The sequence below is a fragment of the Mustela lutreola genome, chromosome 12 (assembly GCF_030435805.1).
Source record: "Mustela lutreola isolate mMusLut2 chromosome 12, mMusLut2.pri, whole genome shotgun sequence".
Taxonomy (NCBI): domain Eukaryota; kingdom Metazoa; phylum Chordata; class Mammalia; order Carnivora; family Mustelidae; genus Mustela; species Mustela lutreola.
In genome coordinates this window covers 21,379,119-21,395,371 of record NC_081301.1, presented here as the reverse complement: position 1 = coordinate 21,395,371, position 16,253 = coordinate 21,379,119, and the positions used below count along the sequence as shown (strand labels likewise).

The 16,253-nt window shown below is 34.2% G+C and overlaps 1 protein-coding gene across 1 annotated transcript in view; it reads right to left on the bottom strand.

Moving 5' to 3' along the window:
* Positions 1-16,253, bottom strand: part of SHOC1 (shortage in chiasmata 1) — a 73,625-nt gene that overhangs the window by 38,839 nt on the left and 18,533 nt on the right. The window contains exons 5-12 of the mRNA XM_059141220.1: positions 13,043-13,205; positions 12,742-12,838; positions 10,543-10,693; positions 9,710-9,811; positions 8,145-8,253; positions 3,304-3,398; positions 2,340-2,582; positions 58-471 (exon numbers count right to left, since the gene is read on the bottom strand). Of these exons, the coding sequence (XP_058997203.1) occupies positions 58-471; positions 2,340-2,582; positions 3,304-3,398; positions 8,145-8,253; positions 9,710-9,811; positions 10,543-10,693; positions 12,742-12,838; positions 13,043-13,205 (1,374 nt within the window). The remainder of the gene's footprint in view (positions 1-57; positions 472-2,339; positions 2,583-3,303; positions 3,399-8,144; positions 8,254-9,709; positions 9,812-10,542; positions 10,694-12,741; positions 12,839-13,042; positions 13,206-16,253) is intronic.

Genomic DNA, 16,253 nt, shown 5'->3' with positions numbered 1-16,253 from the left:
ATACATTTAGTCCTTAAAGCTATTATATCTATGCCAAAATATTACTAAATTACCCACCATCATTTTCTTTACTGCCTGTGACTTCAGTCTTTGACATACAAGTCTTATATTTATTTCGCAGTGTAATAAAGTCACTCAAAAGGTCCAAATCGTTCTCCCATTTTTTACCATGCTTAAAAGATGCTTTATCAATTTTTGGAGAGGAAGATGGTTCAACAGATGGTACTGTGCAGTCAAGTTCTAAGTAATCTTCATTTTCTTTATTTTGGCTTATTCTATCAACTAGTTCTAGATCATTCTTTGGTTTTTCTTCTTTTGTTGGTTGTTTAACAGATAAATTGTCATCAGAAAAACACAGATCTGATACTTCTGCCAGAGATAAAATCTTTTGTGGAGGTAATAAATGATCATTTGTAGATGTCTCATTAATAAGTACAGTAGGTGAAGAATAACTTTTTTGCTCTAGCCATGCTGAAAACAGAAAATAAAAATAACTAAATGACTTTCATGCATAAATGAGTGTTTTTACTAGGGTATTAAAATAACTTTTATTTGTAAGTTCTTATTAATATATTTGATCCTTAGAAGTACTTTGTCTCTTGCTTTGAAAATCAATTTTGGCCTGAATAAAATAAATTTTTTAAAAAGTGCAAAAATTCAGCACCTCTTATTCTTAATCTTGGAGCTAGGTTACCAAGCAAAGAAAGAATTCCAGAAAAGCCCTATTGCTAACAGGCTTGCAATTAAGTCTAAAGGTCAAAATCTTAGGTACCAAGCAATCCACAGAACAACAGAATATACTTGCAATACATACACTTGAAAAAGGACTGTATATATCCAGAGAACTCTTGTAGCTTAATATTTAAAAAGAAAGCCAATTTAAAATTTGACAAAATATTTAAAAAATATTTAAACAATACATAAGATATGTACATGCTATAACATGGATGAATCTTAACAACATTCTAAATGAAAGAAGCCAATCACAAAAGACCACATATTGTATGATTCCATTTACATGAAACATCCAGAGTCAACAAATCTATAGAGACAGAAGACAGATTAGTGGTTCCACAGCTGGGAAAATAGGGAAAAATGGGGAGTGACTGCCAATGGGTACAGGATTTCTTCTGGGGGATGAGAAAAATGTTCTAAAATTGATTGTGGTGCTGATTACAACTCTGTGAATACACTAAAACCACTGAATGGCATACTTAAATGGATAATTGTATGGTATGTGAATTGTATTTCAATAAAGCTAATATATATGTGTATATATTTTCCTTTGGCTCACGTCTTGATCCCAGGGTCCTGGGATCGAGCCCCACGTCAGGCTCTCCGCTTGGTGGAGAGCCTGCTTCCTCTTCTGTCTCTTCCTGCCTCTCTGTCTACTTCTGATCTCGGTCTGTCAAATAAATGAATAAATAAATCTTAAAAAAAAATAAAACTCTTCTTCTACCCTGAGTACCCTCCTATGCCTTTAGGATAGATTGAATGGTGTACATTTCCTTGACATAGTCTATTTTCCTTTCTAGCAAAGCCCTCCATTTTCTGTCTTTGAAACATCTCTTGGTGACAACAATTCTTGCTCTAGTTCCTATTTCCTTAGAGCAGTCTCCCAATATACACAATAATTTCTAAAATGCATTTTTAAATATATTTACTTACTCTATAATAAACTAAAAGTGAACTTTCCCAACTTAACTTTAAGATCTAAAGCTATTGCACAAACTGATTTAAAAACAATCTATATATACTTCAAAAAGGTGTAATTCAGACTAAGTATGTTCCATTTATTACAACGGCATATATAACAGCCAAAATAACTCAAAAGATACTTAAAAGACATTTCTGCCACCTTAAATTATATAATTAAAAAATGTTAACTGAGTAAATTCTTTAGAAACAAAGGAAGATTATCTACTGTTAAAAAAAGCTTACTAGATATTATTGAACACGCAGAGTTTACCTGTCAGATCAAAGAATAACAGTCCTGCTTTGAGTCTAGTCTGATGTAAATAAACACTGCGCTAGCAATTAATCAATATAAAAAGAAACAAAGTCACATTAATTGAAAATGGCCAGAAATTTAAAAACAGACTATACAATTTTAGGACAACAAAGGACTTCAGGATGAGCAAGTCAAACTTCCTTATTTTTTTCAAGGAAAAGAATGGGGCTTAGTGGAGCTCAAAATGATAAATTCTGGCAGAGCCAGGGCTAATACTGAATGCTGGAATTTAGTTTTATTTTCTCAACCACCTAGATGCTCAATCAGCATCTAACATTTTCTCATTCTGAAAAATTCACAGAGTGGATATTTACTATTGTGTACTTACATTCTAACTGAGGCTCTTTTGTTGGCAAAAATATCTCCATTTTAGTATCATCAGATGATAGGTTATCATGACACAAATACATATTTGGATGTTCCAAAACTTCTGCCTCTTTCAGATTCAGTTGTCCCTTTTCCCACCACTCTGTGCTCACAAGATTAACTACCAGGCTTTCTTCCTCAATAGAAAATATCTTTTTCAAATCCATAACTGAATATTGACTGTTGGGCTCTTCAGTTCTTGGCACTTAAAAAACAACAACAAACCGAAAACAGAAACAGTTCAAAGGGCAAAAGAGATGAAAAACACAATAAATAGCACCACACTGAAAATTGCTTATGAAATAGATTTTCACACATTGGGGAAAAAAAGTGAAACCTGGAGTTATATAGCTAGTATTTTGTCTTCAAGATACTAAAAGTCCAAAATATTATAGCAATAGAAGTCACATAGGGATTGATTTTAATCTGTGGAAATATCATAAAGTTAAAATTATTCTAACACATACTAGGAGATAGTACCATTATTTTGTTTGAACATTTTAATAATTACTAAATTAACAAATTTGATAACATTCTGAGGAATTAAAGTACGATTTACCAAATTTGAAATTCTATTTTATTATAACAATCCTAAACTAGAAGGTATATTTGATCAGATTTTATGATGACTATCATCTTAGATACTGTGGCACAGAGCTTTCCACATGATTACTTTTAACCTAATAATAACAAATCATAATGTATGGAGGAACTGAAGTAGCATAACTACTTAAATTATTATCTACACTACATGCTTCAACCCAAAATTAAGATGAAAAATTTTGAAATCCTAATTTTGGATCTGTGTTTTTTTAATAATGACAGTAACAACACTAAAAAAAAAATAAAGCTGACAATACATTTCTACTAACTATATCTTCTTACCTTTACTTTTTGTTTAGCATTCAAAATCAAGTAATCTTTACCTGTAAGCAGAAATGGTTTCAGTGAGCTTCTGCAGCTTTCTAACTGCCACATCATGTGGTTTTTGTTAGCTGATTCTTCAGCAGTAAGCAAACTACTGAAAAAGAAGAGGTAGAGCCTAATATATTAATAATATTGAGCATTTTTGTATAATAAAATTTTATTTTTCCTCTTTTAGATTTAAATTCAATTAGCCAATATATAGTAGTACATCATTAGTTTTTTTTAATTTATTTATTTTCAGAAAAACGGTATTCATTATTTTTTCACCACACCCAGTGCTCCATGCAATCCGTGCCCTCTATAATACCCACCACCTGGTACTAGTTTTTGATGTAGTGTTCAATGATCCATTAGTTGCATATAACACCCAGTGCTCATCATCATGTAATAAAATTTTATTTTAAGAAAATTATTTTTCTAAGTATTTTTTTACATTCAAAAGCAAGTGAAAAACATACTCTATAAATGTGTAAACTGAAATAGAGATTTTCATAGAACAAATTTCATATACTTACTTTTCCTCCCTTTGGAAGTTTTGACAATTTGTTAGCTCTTAATTGCTCCTGCTTGCCTACCTTAACTCCTCTATCTCCCTCAATGAAACTTGGAGACAAAGGAGGCTGACTTAGGAGGGTTTTAGCACTTCCTTCCATGAAGTATGCCAGCACTAACCCTATAAGCCACCCAAATGAAAAATATAATTTAAGTAAAATTACTGTGCTTTCCATACAAAAAAGTAGTTTTAACACAAATTTTTTACAAAATTGTTGTCCCCAAGTCCATTCTAAACAAATTCTGGAGCCTCTACTAGTTAAGGGTCAGAATTATGAAAATGTTCTGCCTGCTCTACGTTCTCAGGAAGGTAAAAGGTTTTTTTTTTTGGCGGGGGAGTGGGGGGAAGAAGGTGAAAGTTTAGTGGGGAAGTCTAGTTCAGGTCCTTTAATCTTGACGGGTGTGTGAATGAGTGATGTATGTCTGTTTACCCGTTTAGGAGTACTAGGAGAGAAAGGAAGAAAGATGGATGACAATTAGTGTAAATCACAGCTTATCAGTAGCTATGAAGGTACTAGCCTTGGTAGGGAAGATAACATTAACTCACAAACCCCTTAATCTGTGCTCCCAAACCTCTCACTCCGAGTTAAGAATTGATTGTATTCTGGTTCTCTGCTCATATGGGACATATGTGAGCACTCTAATTATAATATAATTATACTGCTAGTTGAGTTGACAGTCCTGGGCAGCAGAAAGCTGTTTTATGTCTAAGCTATCCAATTTACATAATCCAAAATCCAGGATGAAGTGACAAACTGAGATTCTAGTTAATTCTTGAAACTTACCAAGATCTCTTTGACAAACAGCTCAGATTATAGGCAATTACTTTAAAGCAAAGGGAAGGCAAGCCAAGTCCAACAGAAGGTCATAATGTAAATAAATATTCCCACTCTTAATGGAACTTTCTGAAGATATGTCTGAATTTGATATATTGTTTCATTATAAATAAAAATATGTTCACAATTCAGTAATCAGTGTGGAAATAAAGTCTGGTGCTACACAGACTTTTCTTTTTAGCTCCATAAAGTCTAGCAAGAGAGTCTGACATGTGGTAAGCTCCCAAAATATTTGTTAACTGGATATATTTCCAGCCAAAATGTGTTCTGAAATAAAAGTAATTGGGGACATAAAAGCAAATTAAGAGTACAGTAACATTACACATTATCTTTCCCTTCTGTTTTTTTTAACACTTTTTTCTTTTTTAGATTCACAGATGAGGTGAAAATCCATTTTTAAAATAGGAATTTTAAGGTTTTTATATTCATAAACCAAATGGAAGTGATTTACCTCTCGCTAATGAAAATAGCAGTGATGAGATGACCTCTTTAAGTTGTTTCAAATAGAACAACTTTGGTCTAGAACTTTAGGCTAATTTTAAAAATCCTTTTGTGCTCTAACTTGGGCAGGAGGAAGCAGGCTCCCCGCTAAGCAGAGAGCCTGACAGTTGGGGCACCTGGGTGGCTCAGTGCGTTAAGCCTCTGCCTTCGGCTCTGGTCATGATCTCAGGGTCATGGGATTGAGTCCTGCATGGTGCTCTCTGCTCAGTGGGGAGCCTGCTTCCTCCTCTCTCTCTGCCTGCCTCTCTGCCTACTTGTGATTTCTATATAAATAAATAATCTTTAAAAAAACAAAAACAAAACAAAACAAAAAAACCCTAAAAACTCAGTACTCACCTCCGACAGCATTCATTCTGGGAACAATTCATTAGAGACTTGTAGACTTTCCTGTAATTTTCCTGAAATGTATTATTTTTGGACTCATTTAGTTTCAGGACTACAGTGGGGAAAGAAAGAGGCTATACTGGTGATGCTCCTAGTTTTGTAACTGGTGTAAAAGCAGGGGAATAGAGTGTCAATTCCAAGACAGCAGACTAATCTAACTTAGAACACATTAAGTTACATGTATGCCACATGGTAGAAGTTAGCAACCCAAGCTATCTCAGACTCCACTGGAGGACAAATATGCTGGGCCAGTAAGCTATACAATTTTGGCTCAAACTAGAATACAATGATCCAGCCCTGCAATGTCAGTTCTGAGATTATAGACCACTCTGTGCAGCAACAATCAGGTATTGAACAGATTTGTGGATCAATACTTGGTTCTACATGTCTAGTTTTCCAAAACCAATACCACATCAACAAAGGTAAACAAGGTCAGTGGATGCCTTCTGTTAGAGATGGGATATGATCCCTAGTACTCCTAGGAAAGTAATTTGATAGACAAATCTATTTATTGATCCTTATCCACACTGCCCTGTGATCCTTGTCCATTCCTGGTCAGAGAGTTATGATGCCTGGGTGGCTTAGCTGGTTAAGTGGCTGCCTTCAGCTCAGGTCATGATCCCGGAGTCCCGGGATCGAGTCCTGCATCGGGCTCCCAGCTCCATGGGGAGTCTGCTTCTCCCTCTGACCTTCTCCTCTCTCATGCTCTCTCTCACTGTCTCTCTCTCAAATAAATAAAATATTAAAAAGGAAAAAAAAAAGCTCAAGTAAATAAACCAATAAAATCTTAAAAAAAAAGAAAAAAGAAAAAGGTGGAAGACAGCTAACCAAGATGAAGCCAAGAAAAGACATCTCATGATGAATCCAACCCCGCTAATATCTTAATCTTAGACTTCTAGTCTCCAGACTGTGAATAAATAAATTTAAATTTATTTACCATAGATTGGGTATTTAAGCCATTGTCTCTGGTATTTGTTAAGGCAGCCTGAGCAAATGAATATACACTATACTATCTTTCGTAGCAGTGAGTGCCAATAGAGGCAGTACCACTGGCAGGTACCAATGGCAATATCCTAAGTAAACTGTTCTAGTGCCAGAATCTTTACAATCTTTCAACTTGCCTATTTTTAATGGTAATATGTTCACATTCAAAATACTAAAAATATAAAAGAACCTGGCTCTATCACTTACTAGCTCCCGAATTGTCAGGTTACCTAGGTCCCTTCCAGACACAACCGAAGCTACCTGATTCTTGTGTGTCTTTCTAAAGATATTCTATAAATACAAAATCAAGGATGTACAAATGGCCACAGACACATGAAAAAATGTTCAACATTACTCAGCATCAGGGAAATACAAATCAAAACCATAACAAAATACCACCTCACACTGGTTAGAATGGCTAAAATTAATAACAACAGATGTTGGCAAGGATGTGGAGAAAGGGGAACCCTCCTACACTGTTGGTGGAAATGCAAGCTGGTACAGTCATTCTGGAAAACAGTATCGAGGTTCCTTAAAAAGTTGAAAATAGAGCTACCCTACAACCCAGCAATTGCACCACTGGGTATTTACCCTAAAGATACAACTGTAGTGATCTGAAGGGGCACCTGCACCCATGTTTAAAGCAGCAATGTCCACAATAGCCAAACTATGGAAAGAGCCCAGATGTCCACCGACAGATGAACAGATAAAGAAGATGTGGTATATATATACGATAGAATACTACTCAACCATCAAAAAATTGAAATCTTATTTGCAATGACATGGATGGAACTAGAGGGCATTATTCTAAATGAAATAAGTCAGTCAGAGAAAGATAATTATCATATGATTTTACTCCTATGTGGAATTTAAAAAACAAAACAGAGGAGCATAGGGGAAGGGAAAAATAAAACAAGATGAAATCAGAGAGACAGACAAACCACAAGAAACTTTCAATCATAGGAAACAAACTGAGTGTTGCTGGAGGGGCGGGGCATGAAGGAATGGGATGGCTGGGTGCTGAACATTAAGAAAGGCACATGATGTAATGAGCACTGTATATTATATAAGACTGATGAATCACTGACCTCTATCTCTGAAATTAATAATATGTGATATGTTAATTAATTGAATTTAAATTTTAAAAATAGTATCAAGAAATTTTAAAAAGTATGTACATATATATTCATACATTCTATTTGCCTACTATAGATACTGTTCTCTCTTACATTTTTTTCACAGAGGTATCTTGTAAATTACCTTTATATGGAGGGATCTGATTAAGGACTGGTTATTCTGGGGGCACCTGGGTGGCTCAGTGGGTTAAGCCTCTGCCTTCGGCTCAGGTCATGATCTCAGGGTCCTGGGATCGAGCCCCACATTGGGCTCTCTGCTCAGCAGGGAGCCTGTTTACCCCTCTGTCTCTGCCTGCCTCTCTGCCTACTTGTGATCTCTGTCTGTCAAATAAATAAATAAATAAAATTAAAAAAAAAAAGGACTGAGTTCTAGCTATAATCTTGAGTTCTAGCTATAATCTTGAGTTCTAGCTATAATCTTGAGTTCTAGCTATAATCTTTACTTACATTTTACAAATAGGAGAAAATGGAAATGTCTGAAGTCCTGTACATAATGAAGTCATGGAAGAATGTTGGTTTGTTAGATGTAGATGAGTTAATGGCATTTCTAACTCAACTAGAATACAAAAAGTTTAAAAAACAATTAATTACATAAACATGGTATAAAATTAAGTATAATTTAGAACTTTTTGTAAGCAACTATTATGTTGATCATTCTGCTACAACAAAAATTTTCAATAAAAAGACACTTGGGTTACTTAAAATACAAAATAACAGTTTTAAATTTCCATCATAAGGAATTACACATGTATCACATGCTATCTCAACAGTGGCAGTGGTGCTTTTAAAAAAATATATTAACTAAACTTTATTGTTCACTGTATGAGATAAATTCTAAGAGTTTTATGTTTAATAATGTTTTCCATTCTGACAAGTTATGTTGTTATGTACTTAGGAGCCAGTACTATTTTTATGTTCATACTAAATGAACCTACTATGTTCATACCAGGGTGGCCTTGAGAAACTGAAATTCATTTGTTCATAAGTAGTCAGTGTGTTTCTATCACTTCAAAAATAGAGCAAAAAACTTCCAAAGAGATGATTAATATGATTCAATTATAAATGTATCTAAAGGAGCACTGGGCTGGCTCAGTCGGTTAAGTGTCAGACTCTTGATTTTGGCTCAGGTCATGATCTCAGCGTTGTGAGATTAGGCCACACACTGGGTGTTGGAACCTGTAAGATTCTCAACCTCTCTCTCTCTCTTTGCCTACCTTCCCCCACCCCCAACTAAAATAAATAAATAAATAAATAAAATACATGTAACTAAATAATAGTATCATCAACATGTTAAGAAGCAACACAAGTTGCATTAAAGTGGAACAAAAGATGATTCAGAGTCCAAATCTGGTATGATAATAATAGTAACATTAATGATAGGATTGCTTTGGGTGATTAAAAAGTTAAATTTACAAAAGTAAATTTAAGAGTCAACAAGATTACTAATACTGAGATTAAATAGAAAATTTTATTTACTGAACTATAATATCATAAGATTTCTGATTTTAATATTAATGCTATTTCTTCCATTTCTCTTCCTCAATCTTTGTAACTCTGTACATTACTCAGTTTTGTAACTCTGTACATTATTCAGTTTTGAAGCCAGAAGGATAATGAGTTAATGACAGTAACAAATGTAAACAGACAGGGGCGCCTGGGTGGCTCAGTGGGTTAAAGCCTCTGCCTTCAGCTCAGGTCCTGATCCCAGGGTCCTGGAATCGAGCCCCATGTCGGGCTCTCTGCTCACCAGAGAGCCTGCTTCCCTTCCTCTCTCTCTGTCTGCCTCTCTGCCTGCTTGTGATCTCTGTCTGCCAAATAAATAAATAAATAATCTTAAAAAAAAAAAAAGTAAACAGACAGATAAGAGAAAAAAAATGACAAGCTGGATTGCAATAATCAAATTTTAAACATGAAAACTGTCTCACAGTAGACCTCACATGTGAATGTACTGTACTTTCACATCAGATATAGATAACTGCTGATAAACTCAATGATCTATCCAAAATTTCTACCTGGTTCACTGTACTCTGGTTCACAATGTTTTTGAATGGCCAAAATCTCTGTGGAGCTGCATTTTATATCCTCAATGTCAATTCCATGCTTAGTAGTAAGATCTGAAAAGTAAGAAAGTCTACTATCAGCATAAGTACTTCTGTAACAGTTTTTTTTGTAATGTCCGTTCCCTTTCTCAATGGATATCATAAATCTCCCTTCACTCCTCCCTCTGTATCTTTGATTATTTCAACTGGAATTTATAAAAGGGTAGTTAAATATTTGGGGTTAAATTGTCATTAGAAAGAATTCAACAATATTTACTAAATCTAACTAGGATAAAAGAAGCATCTATATTTTAGGTTATGATTCTCCCAGTCATCTGACTCCATGAATCAACACCTTATTCTGATTTTCTGCACATCTAACGAGAGTCAGCATAGAAGTTGTTAGTGCTTTGTCATTGCTTATAAGAAAACAACTTTAAAAAATTAGTAAAGTCATATGTGATTTAGCATTATTTGTATAATTATCTTGAACTGGTTAATTTCAGAGACATTTTAAGTCTGTAGTTATGTAAATTAACTTATATATACATACATATACATTAAGATATAAAGAGAAAGACAATGAGAAAAGAGTCTCACTAACAATAATTCTGAGATTTCACCACGTAAGCTAAAGAGCAGTTCTTAAAAATATGGAGGTTCAGAAAACAATTTAATCAATACATTTTATTTATTTATTTATTTATTAAAGAATTTTAAAAATTTTTTAAATTAATCAATATATTTTTATAACAAACATTATTAAGTAGATTTCATAAGTAATAGATTTTTAAATTTGTTCTCACCTATTTTGAAAAGCTTTTCATTTTCATCTGCATAATTTATTATTTCTGGCACTAAGTTTAAGGATTCCTTTAGTTTGGAGAGTGACAGAATATCAACATCTTGTTTGAGGCTTGTAGGTATTAAGAATTCACACTCAGGCAAACTTGATGGCTGAAATAGTATAAGTAAAAGAGGCTTTTAGGGAGGTTTTCCAGATAAATATTTCTAGACTCACAAACATATGTAATTGTTGAATTGTTGTATCAAATTTTAAATTAAACATTCAAAATTTTTAATGTTATGAAAACATTAAAAAAAAAAAGGTATGGGGTGTCTGGGTGGCTCAGTGGGTTAAAGCCTCTGCCTTCCGCTCAGGTCATGATCTCAGGGTCCTGGGATCGAGCCCCGCTTCAGGCTCTTTGCTCAGTGGGGAGCCTGCTTCCCCCCTCTCTCTGCCTGCCTCTCTGCCTACTTGTGATCTCTGTCTGTCAAATAAATAAAATCTTTTTTAAAAAAAGGCATAATAGCCAAAAAATATATTACAAGCAATGTTCTGAGTATCATCCTTTATGGCCACTGATTACACTAGTGATGTACAGTATCCTCGATGCAGAAATATCTTCTTTTGGGCTAATAACAAATTTTTAAACTTCTGAATTAAAAATAATCACTGCAGTAGATGAGAGATGGTGAATGGGGAGAAATAAAAAGGGTAGATTAGGGGCGCCTGGGTGGCTCAGTGGGTTAAGCTGCTGCCTTCAACTCAGGTCATGATCTCAGGGTCCTAGGATGGAGTCCCGCATCGGGCTCTCTGCTCAGTGGGGAGCCTGCTTCCCTCTCTCTCTCTCTCTCTGCCTACTTGTGATCTTTCTCTGTCAAATAAATAAATAAAATCTTTAAAAAAAAAAGTAGATGAAATGGAATGGATCTTCACCACACTCCATTAAATATGTTTCTCTTTCATTCCTACAGAACTAGATTCTATGTGCACAATTCTCAGAACTAATAAGTGAGGGAGAGAGGGACAAGGGAAAAGGGGATAATAAGTGAATTAATATTGTCACCATGTGTGTGATTTTTGTTTTTTTACCATGTGTGTTAAAATTTTTAACTGTAGGAGACTCTTTAAATGCCTTGAGATATCTATATCTGTATCTAAGCTCTATCTATCTCCTTTGAATTTTTTTTTTAAAGATTTTATTTATTTGACACAGAGAGAGAGAGATCACAAGTAGTCAAAGAGGCAGGCAGAGAGAGAGGAGGAAGCAGGCTCCCTGCCAAGCAGAGAGCCCAATGCGGGACTTGATCCCAGGACTCTGAGATCATGACCTGAGCCGAAGGCAGAGGCTTAACCCACTGAGCCACCCAGGTGCCCCTCCTTTGAATGTTTTAAGAAAAACCCCAAATGTGAAATATTTTCACATTCACAATATATTCAGTTGTCTCAAAAAAAATGTTTAAGGTAACTATGTAAATGCATCTATTTTATGTGGGCCTAGGTTTTTGAGTTTGTTAAACTGCAAAAAGTTATTTGCACTCTCAACTGCTAAAATTCTTTACATATTAATATTACAATAACAATTTTGTGTGCTTTGGAACTGTATACTAAAAAAGAGGGGTTGCCTTTGAGACATTTGATCTTTAATATGCAAGGATGCTATGTTCTTTATTAACCACTGGCAGAATCTAAAATGAAGTCTCAGAACATCTTTACTCTTACTACTTCAATGAGATCCTTTTTCTTACATAGTCTAAGTCCAATTTGTGTATAACTCACAAATCAAAATCAACATTTTTAGCTCTGGTTTCCAAATTTTTAACTATAATATGACCACTTAATGTCCTACACCAGGTAGATTTATTAATATCATTAAGAGACATTTTTAAATTCACTATACCTGGGCTGCACAACAGACCAGTTCAAGCAGAATACATCTGAGTAGGACCCAGGCTTCAGTATTTTATTAAAACTCTCCAAGTAATACCAATGTGTAGACAAGGTTTAGAACTACTATCTTAAAGTAAATTTGACTTCATTATTGATATATTTAACTCATTACCAAGTTTTTTTAACTTGACATTAGTAGATGGTCAATGTATATTACTAAAATTATAAAAGTGTGCTTTAAATTTAAAAAAAGTAAAAAAAATAAGTGTGCTTTACTAACTTTTATAAAAATATTACTTTAAGCAATTATTATAGTTTTATGTAAACCTACTGTATCTTCTAGCTTTTCCTGACAAAAGTTCTCTTTATCCATGTAAAAATCTTCTTTCACTAGACCCTTCAAATCTTCTTGAAAAGAGAAACATTCCCTTAACAGCAACAAAAAAATATTAGTGTTTAACTAAAAGCAAGGTACATACCAAATGTGGCCAATCAAATTAAATAATAATTTAATACAATGATTAAAACTGGAATCTATGTAAATCAATGATAATTTATTATTGATAATGTCTAGACTTAAGAGCATACAAAGAGTATTTTCTCCTTTAAAAACATTTACATCAATTAAGTACCTGAAGAAATTAGCTTCTGTGAAGATCTGTCCTTTGAAATCTAAAATGGGGTCCTTTACTAAAAATAGTTTTAGCCTACTCAACAAAGTATGCAAAGTTGGTAGCTGACTTTTATAGGTCATCAAGTTATTTAAAAAAATTATTTCTTCATCAATAGACAAATCTGAAAAAAGAAATATAAAGGAATAAGGAAAAAAATCTAAGTTATACAAAGGGATCTAGATAGTTACTGCAGTCAGACATTCACACACACTTTAATTTTTTAGTTCTTCATTGTATTGTGCATATAAAGCATACAGCATAGGATTAGCATATAGCTAAAAGCTCAATAAATTTTAGTTATTACTTAGTACACCTGACTAGTAACCAAATATCCTGAAAGAGTTGTAATGTTCATTTTCTTTTAAACGAGGATTAGTTTAATCAATGGAGGAAAATATCTTGCAGCCTTATGTTTGAAAACAGTCAGGGGTAGCCTAAGCAAAGTCATAAAGAAATAAAAGCATTTGACTTTTGTGGAACCTAGTCGTTTCTCTGCATCATTTTACCTCTTAAAGTCTCTAATTCGTCCCTAGAGGCTCTGAGATGTAGGGGAAGAGATGGTCTACAAAACCTATAAATGAGATCCATTTGGACTCTATCATTGCAATGACAAAAAAACCTTTCTATTGTAAAATAGAAATAAAACTTTCACTGTAAAATTTATTACAATGAAGGTTACATGGCAAAATATCTACTTGAGAAGTGTGATACATTTTATGTATTAGAAAACACTACTGCTAACAGTTAATTGCTGGAATAAATTTCTCCTATCCCCAACCTACTATATTCAGGTTACTTTAAAATCTTAGCCAACTGTGTCAGTACTTTAACAGTTTCTGAGCCAAGGAAGGGATTATAAAACCTGCTCCCATTCTTTAATAAGCTCCCGAGTGGAAAGAAGAAAAGGAAAATAGAAGTTCAGATGAAGAAATGTTCAGAAAGCCAGATTCCCCAAAGCAAAAGCTACATTGAAGAGAGAGCAACAATTTCTTGTTCTGGGTAGTGACCTTTCAGTTAGGTAAATTTAGAATAACATGAGAGAGGAATAGCCTGGAATGATGTCTCCCATGACCAACCATTGGTATGCATATGTTTAATAAATATGTGGTGTTAAACAAGCAACCACGAAACACCCCTTTGCCTAGTGCCACCTTGAAATGCCAAAAGAGAAGTTGTTCCATTAACAAGCCTCTTGAGAGATTACTTATCTGAACCTGCTAAGTTCCTGATAATTTTGTAGCTAAGAGCTTCCCATGACAAATCTGGCATAGTTCTTTTATATACCAAAGAGAGCAAGCAAATCAATTCCATATCTAAACAGGGCTTAGGTGAGATAATTAAAGATGGTTCATTTGTACATCCATTCTGAAAGTATTAATGAAGTCATATTAATAGTAAAAACCCAAACAGCATTTACTTATATCCCTCTCTCCATCTTCCATTCGTACAGGCTCATCCTAGTATTTCTGTAAGTCCAAGAAAAGAAACATCTATCAGTTATGAGATCTTGTTTTCCAACCACCCGTATTTGACAGAGCCGCTTGAGGGCAGCATCACACCACAACCAATGTTTTTAGTCAATACACAAAAGTTGTTTTAGGAGGTGCTACTTCCTTATATTCTTAAGGTTATACTTTTCCTGGTGTTCTTACTTTATTACAGCTCTTCTATTACCAACACAAATATGAGGAGACGGTTCTCCTTTATTGTAAAGAAGTGTTAAATTGTCACAAAGAAGGAAAATTTTAGCTAGTTAACTATGAAAAGAAACAGAAAATAGAGGTCTACTTGGCAGAAGATTGTTCTACCTAGGAAACCCAAGCTAACTAAATGAAAACCAAAAAAGGAGTTCACTACGTGTCTGATAAGAAAGAACTGTAAAATATCTGATTTTCAGGCATACATAAACCCCCCCAAATTAATGGAAAATTCATTCATAATGGTAACAAGTATACAAACATCAAGGAATCAACATAATAAAATGTACAGAGAGTATATGCAGGAAACCACAAAATTTTAATGAGAACCACTTAAAAAGTTGAATAAAAGGCAAGATAAACCATTTTCCTGGCTAGTAAGACTATGGTTAAAAAAAAAAGTGAAAAAACACAATGACATTTCAATTTCTCAAGAGATCTGTTTTGGAACTTGAAAAACTGATTTACTGAAAGTAAATCTAGAAGAATAAAAATGTGAGTCTAGGAAAAAATAACAAAAAAGAAGAGACTATTAATACATGTTATAATTACATATTAAATAGAACTATATGATACAATAATAGAAAAATCAATAGAACAAAATAGAAAATCCAGACACACTCTAATGTGGGCAAGGATTTAGCATATTTTCTAAGTGGCTTTTCCAATCAGTAGAGAGAAGAAAGACTATTCCATAAGTGATACTGAGATGACTGCCAAAACATTTGGAAAAAAATACTTTTAACCCTTACTTTTTTTTTTTTTAAAGATTTATTTATTTGACAGAGATCACAAGTAGGCAGAGAGGCAGGCAGAGAGAGAGAGAGAGAGAGGGAAGCAGGCTTCCTGCGGAGCAGGGAGCCCGATGTGGGGCTCGATCCCAGGACCCTGAGATCATGACCCGAGCCGAAGGCAGCAGCCCAAACCACTGAGCCACCCAGGCGCCCCAACCCTTACTTTTAAACATATACCAAAATCTTAAGGAAAACCTTAAAGAAAATATGAATAAATATTCATCTAATTTAAGGAAGAATTTTCTAAGTATAAAAGCAATGAAAGAAACCTTAAAGGGAAACACTGATGGGACTGGTTAGTTTTAAAGATGTATGAAATATCTCTTTGACATACACAGATAAAATATAAGAATAGAAAAATACATAAAAGAATCACTTCACACATAAAAATATGCAAATAGCCAGTAAACATGAAGGATTTTTTATAAGTTTTATTACTTAGAGACAGAGCATGTGTGCAAGGCACACAAGTGCAAGGAGGTGGGGAGGGCAGAGAGGGAGAGGGAGAGAATCTCTTACAGACTCCCTTACCCAGCATGGAGCCTCATTCAGGGCTTGGTCCCATGACCTTGAGATCATGAGCCATGCCAAAATCAAGAGTTAGATGCTCAACCAACTGAGCGACCCAAGCATCCCAAACATGAATAATTTTTAAAGTCTAAGTAAAAACAACTTTTG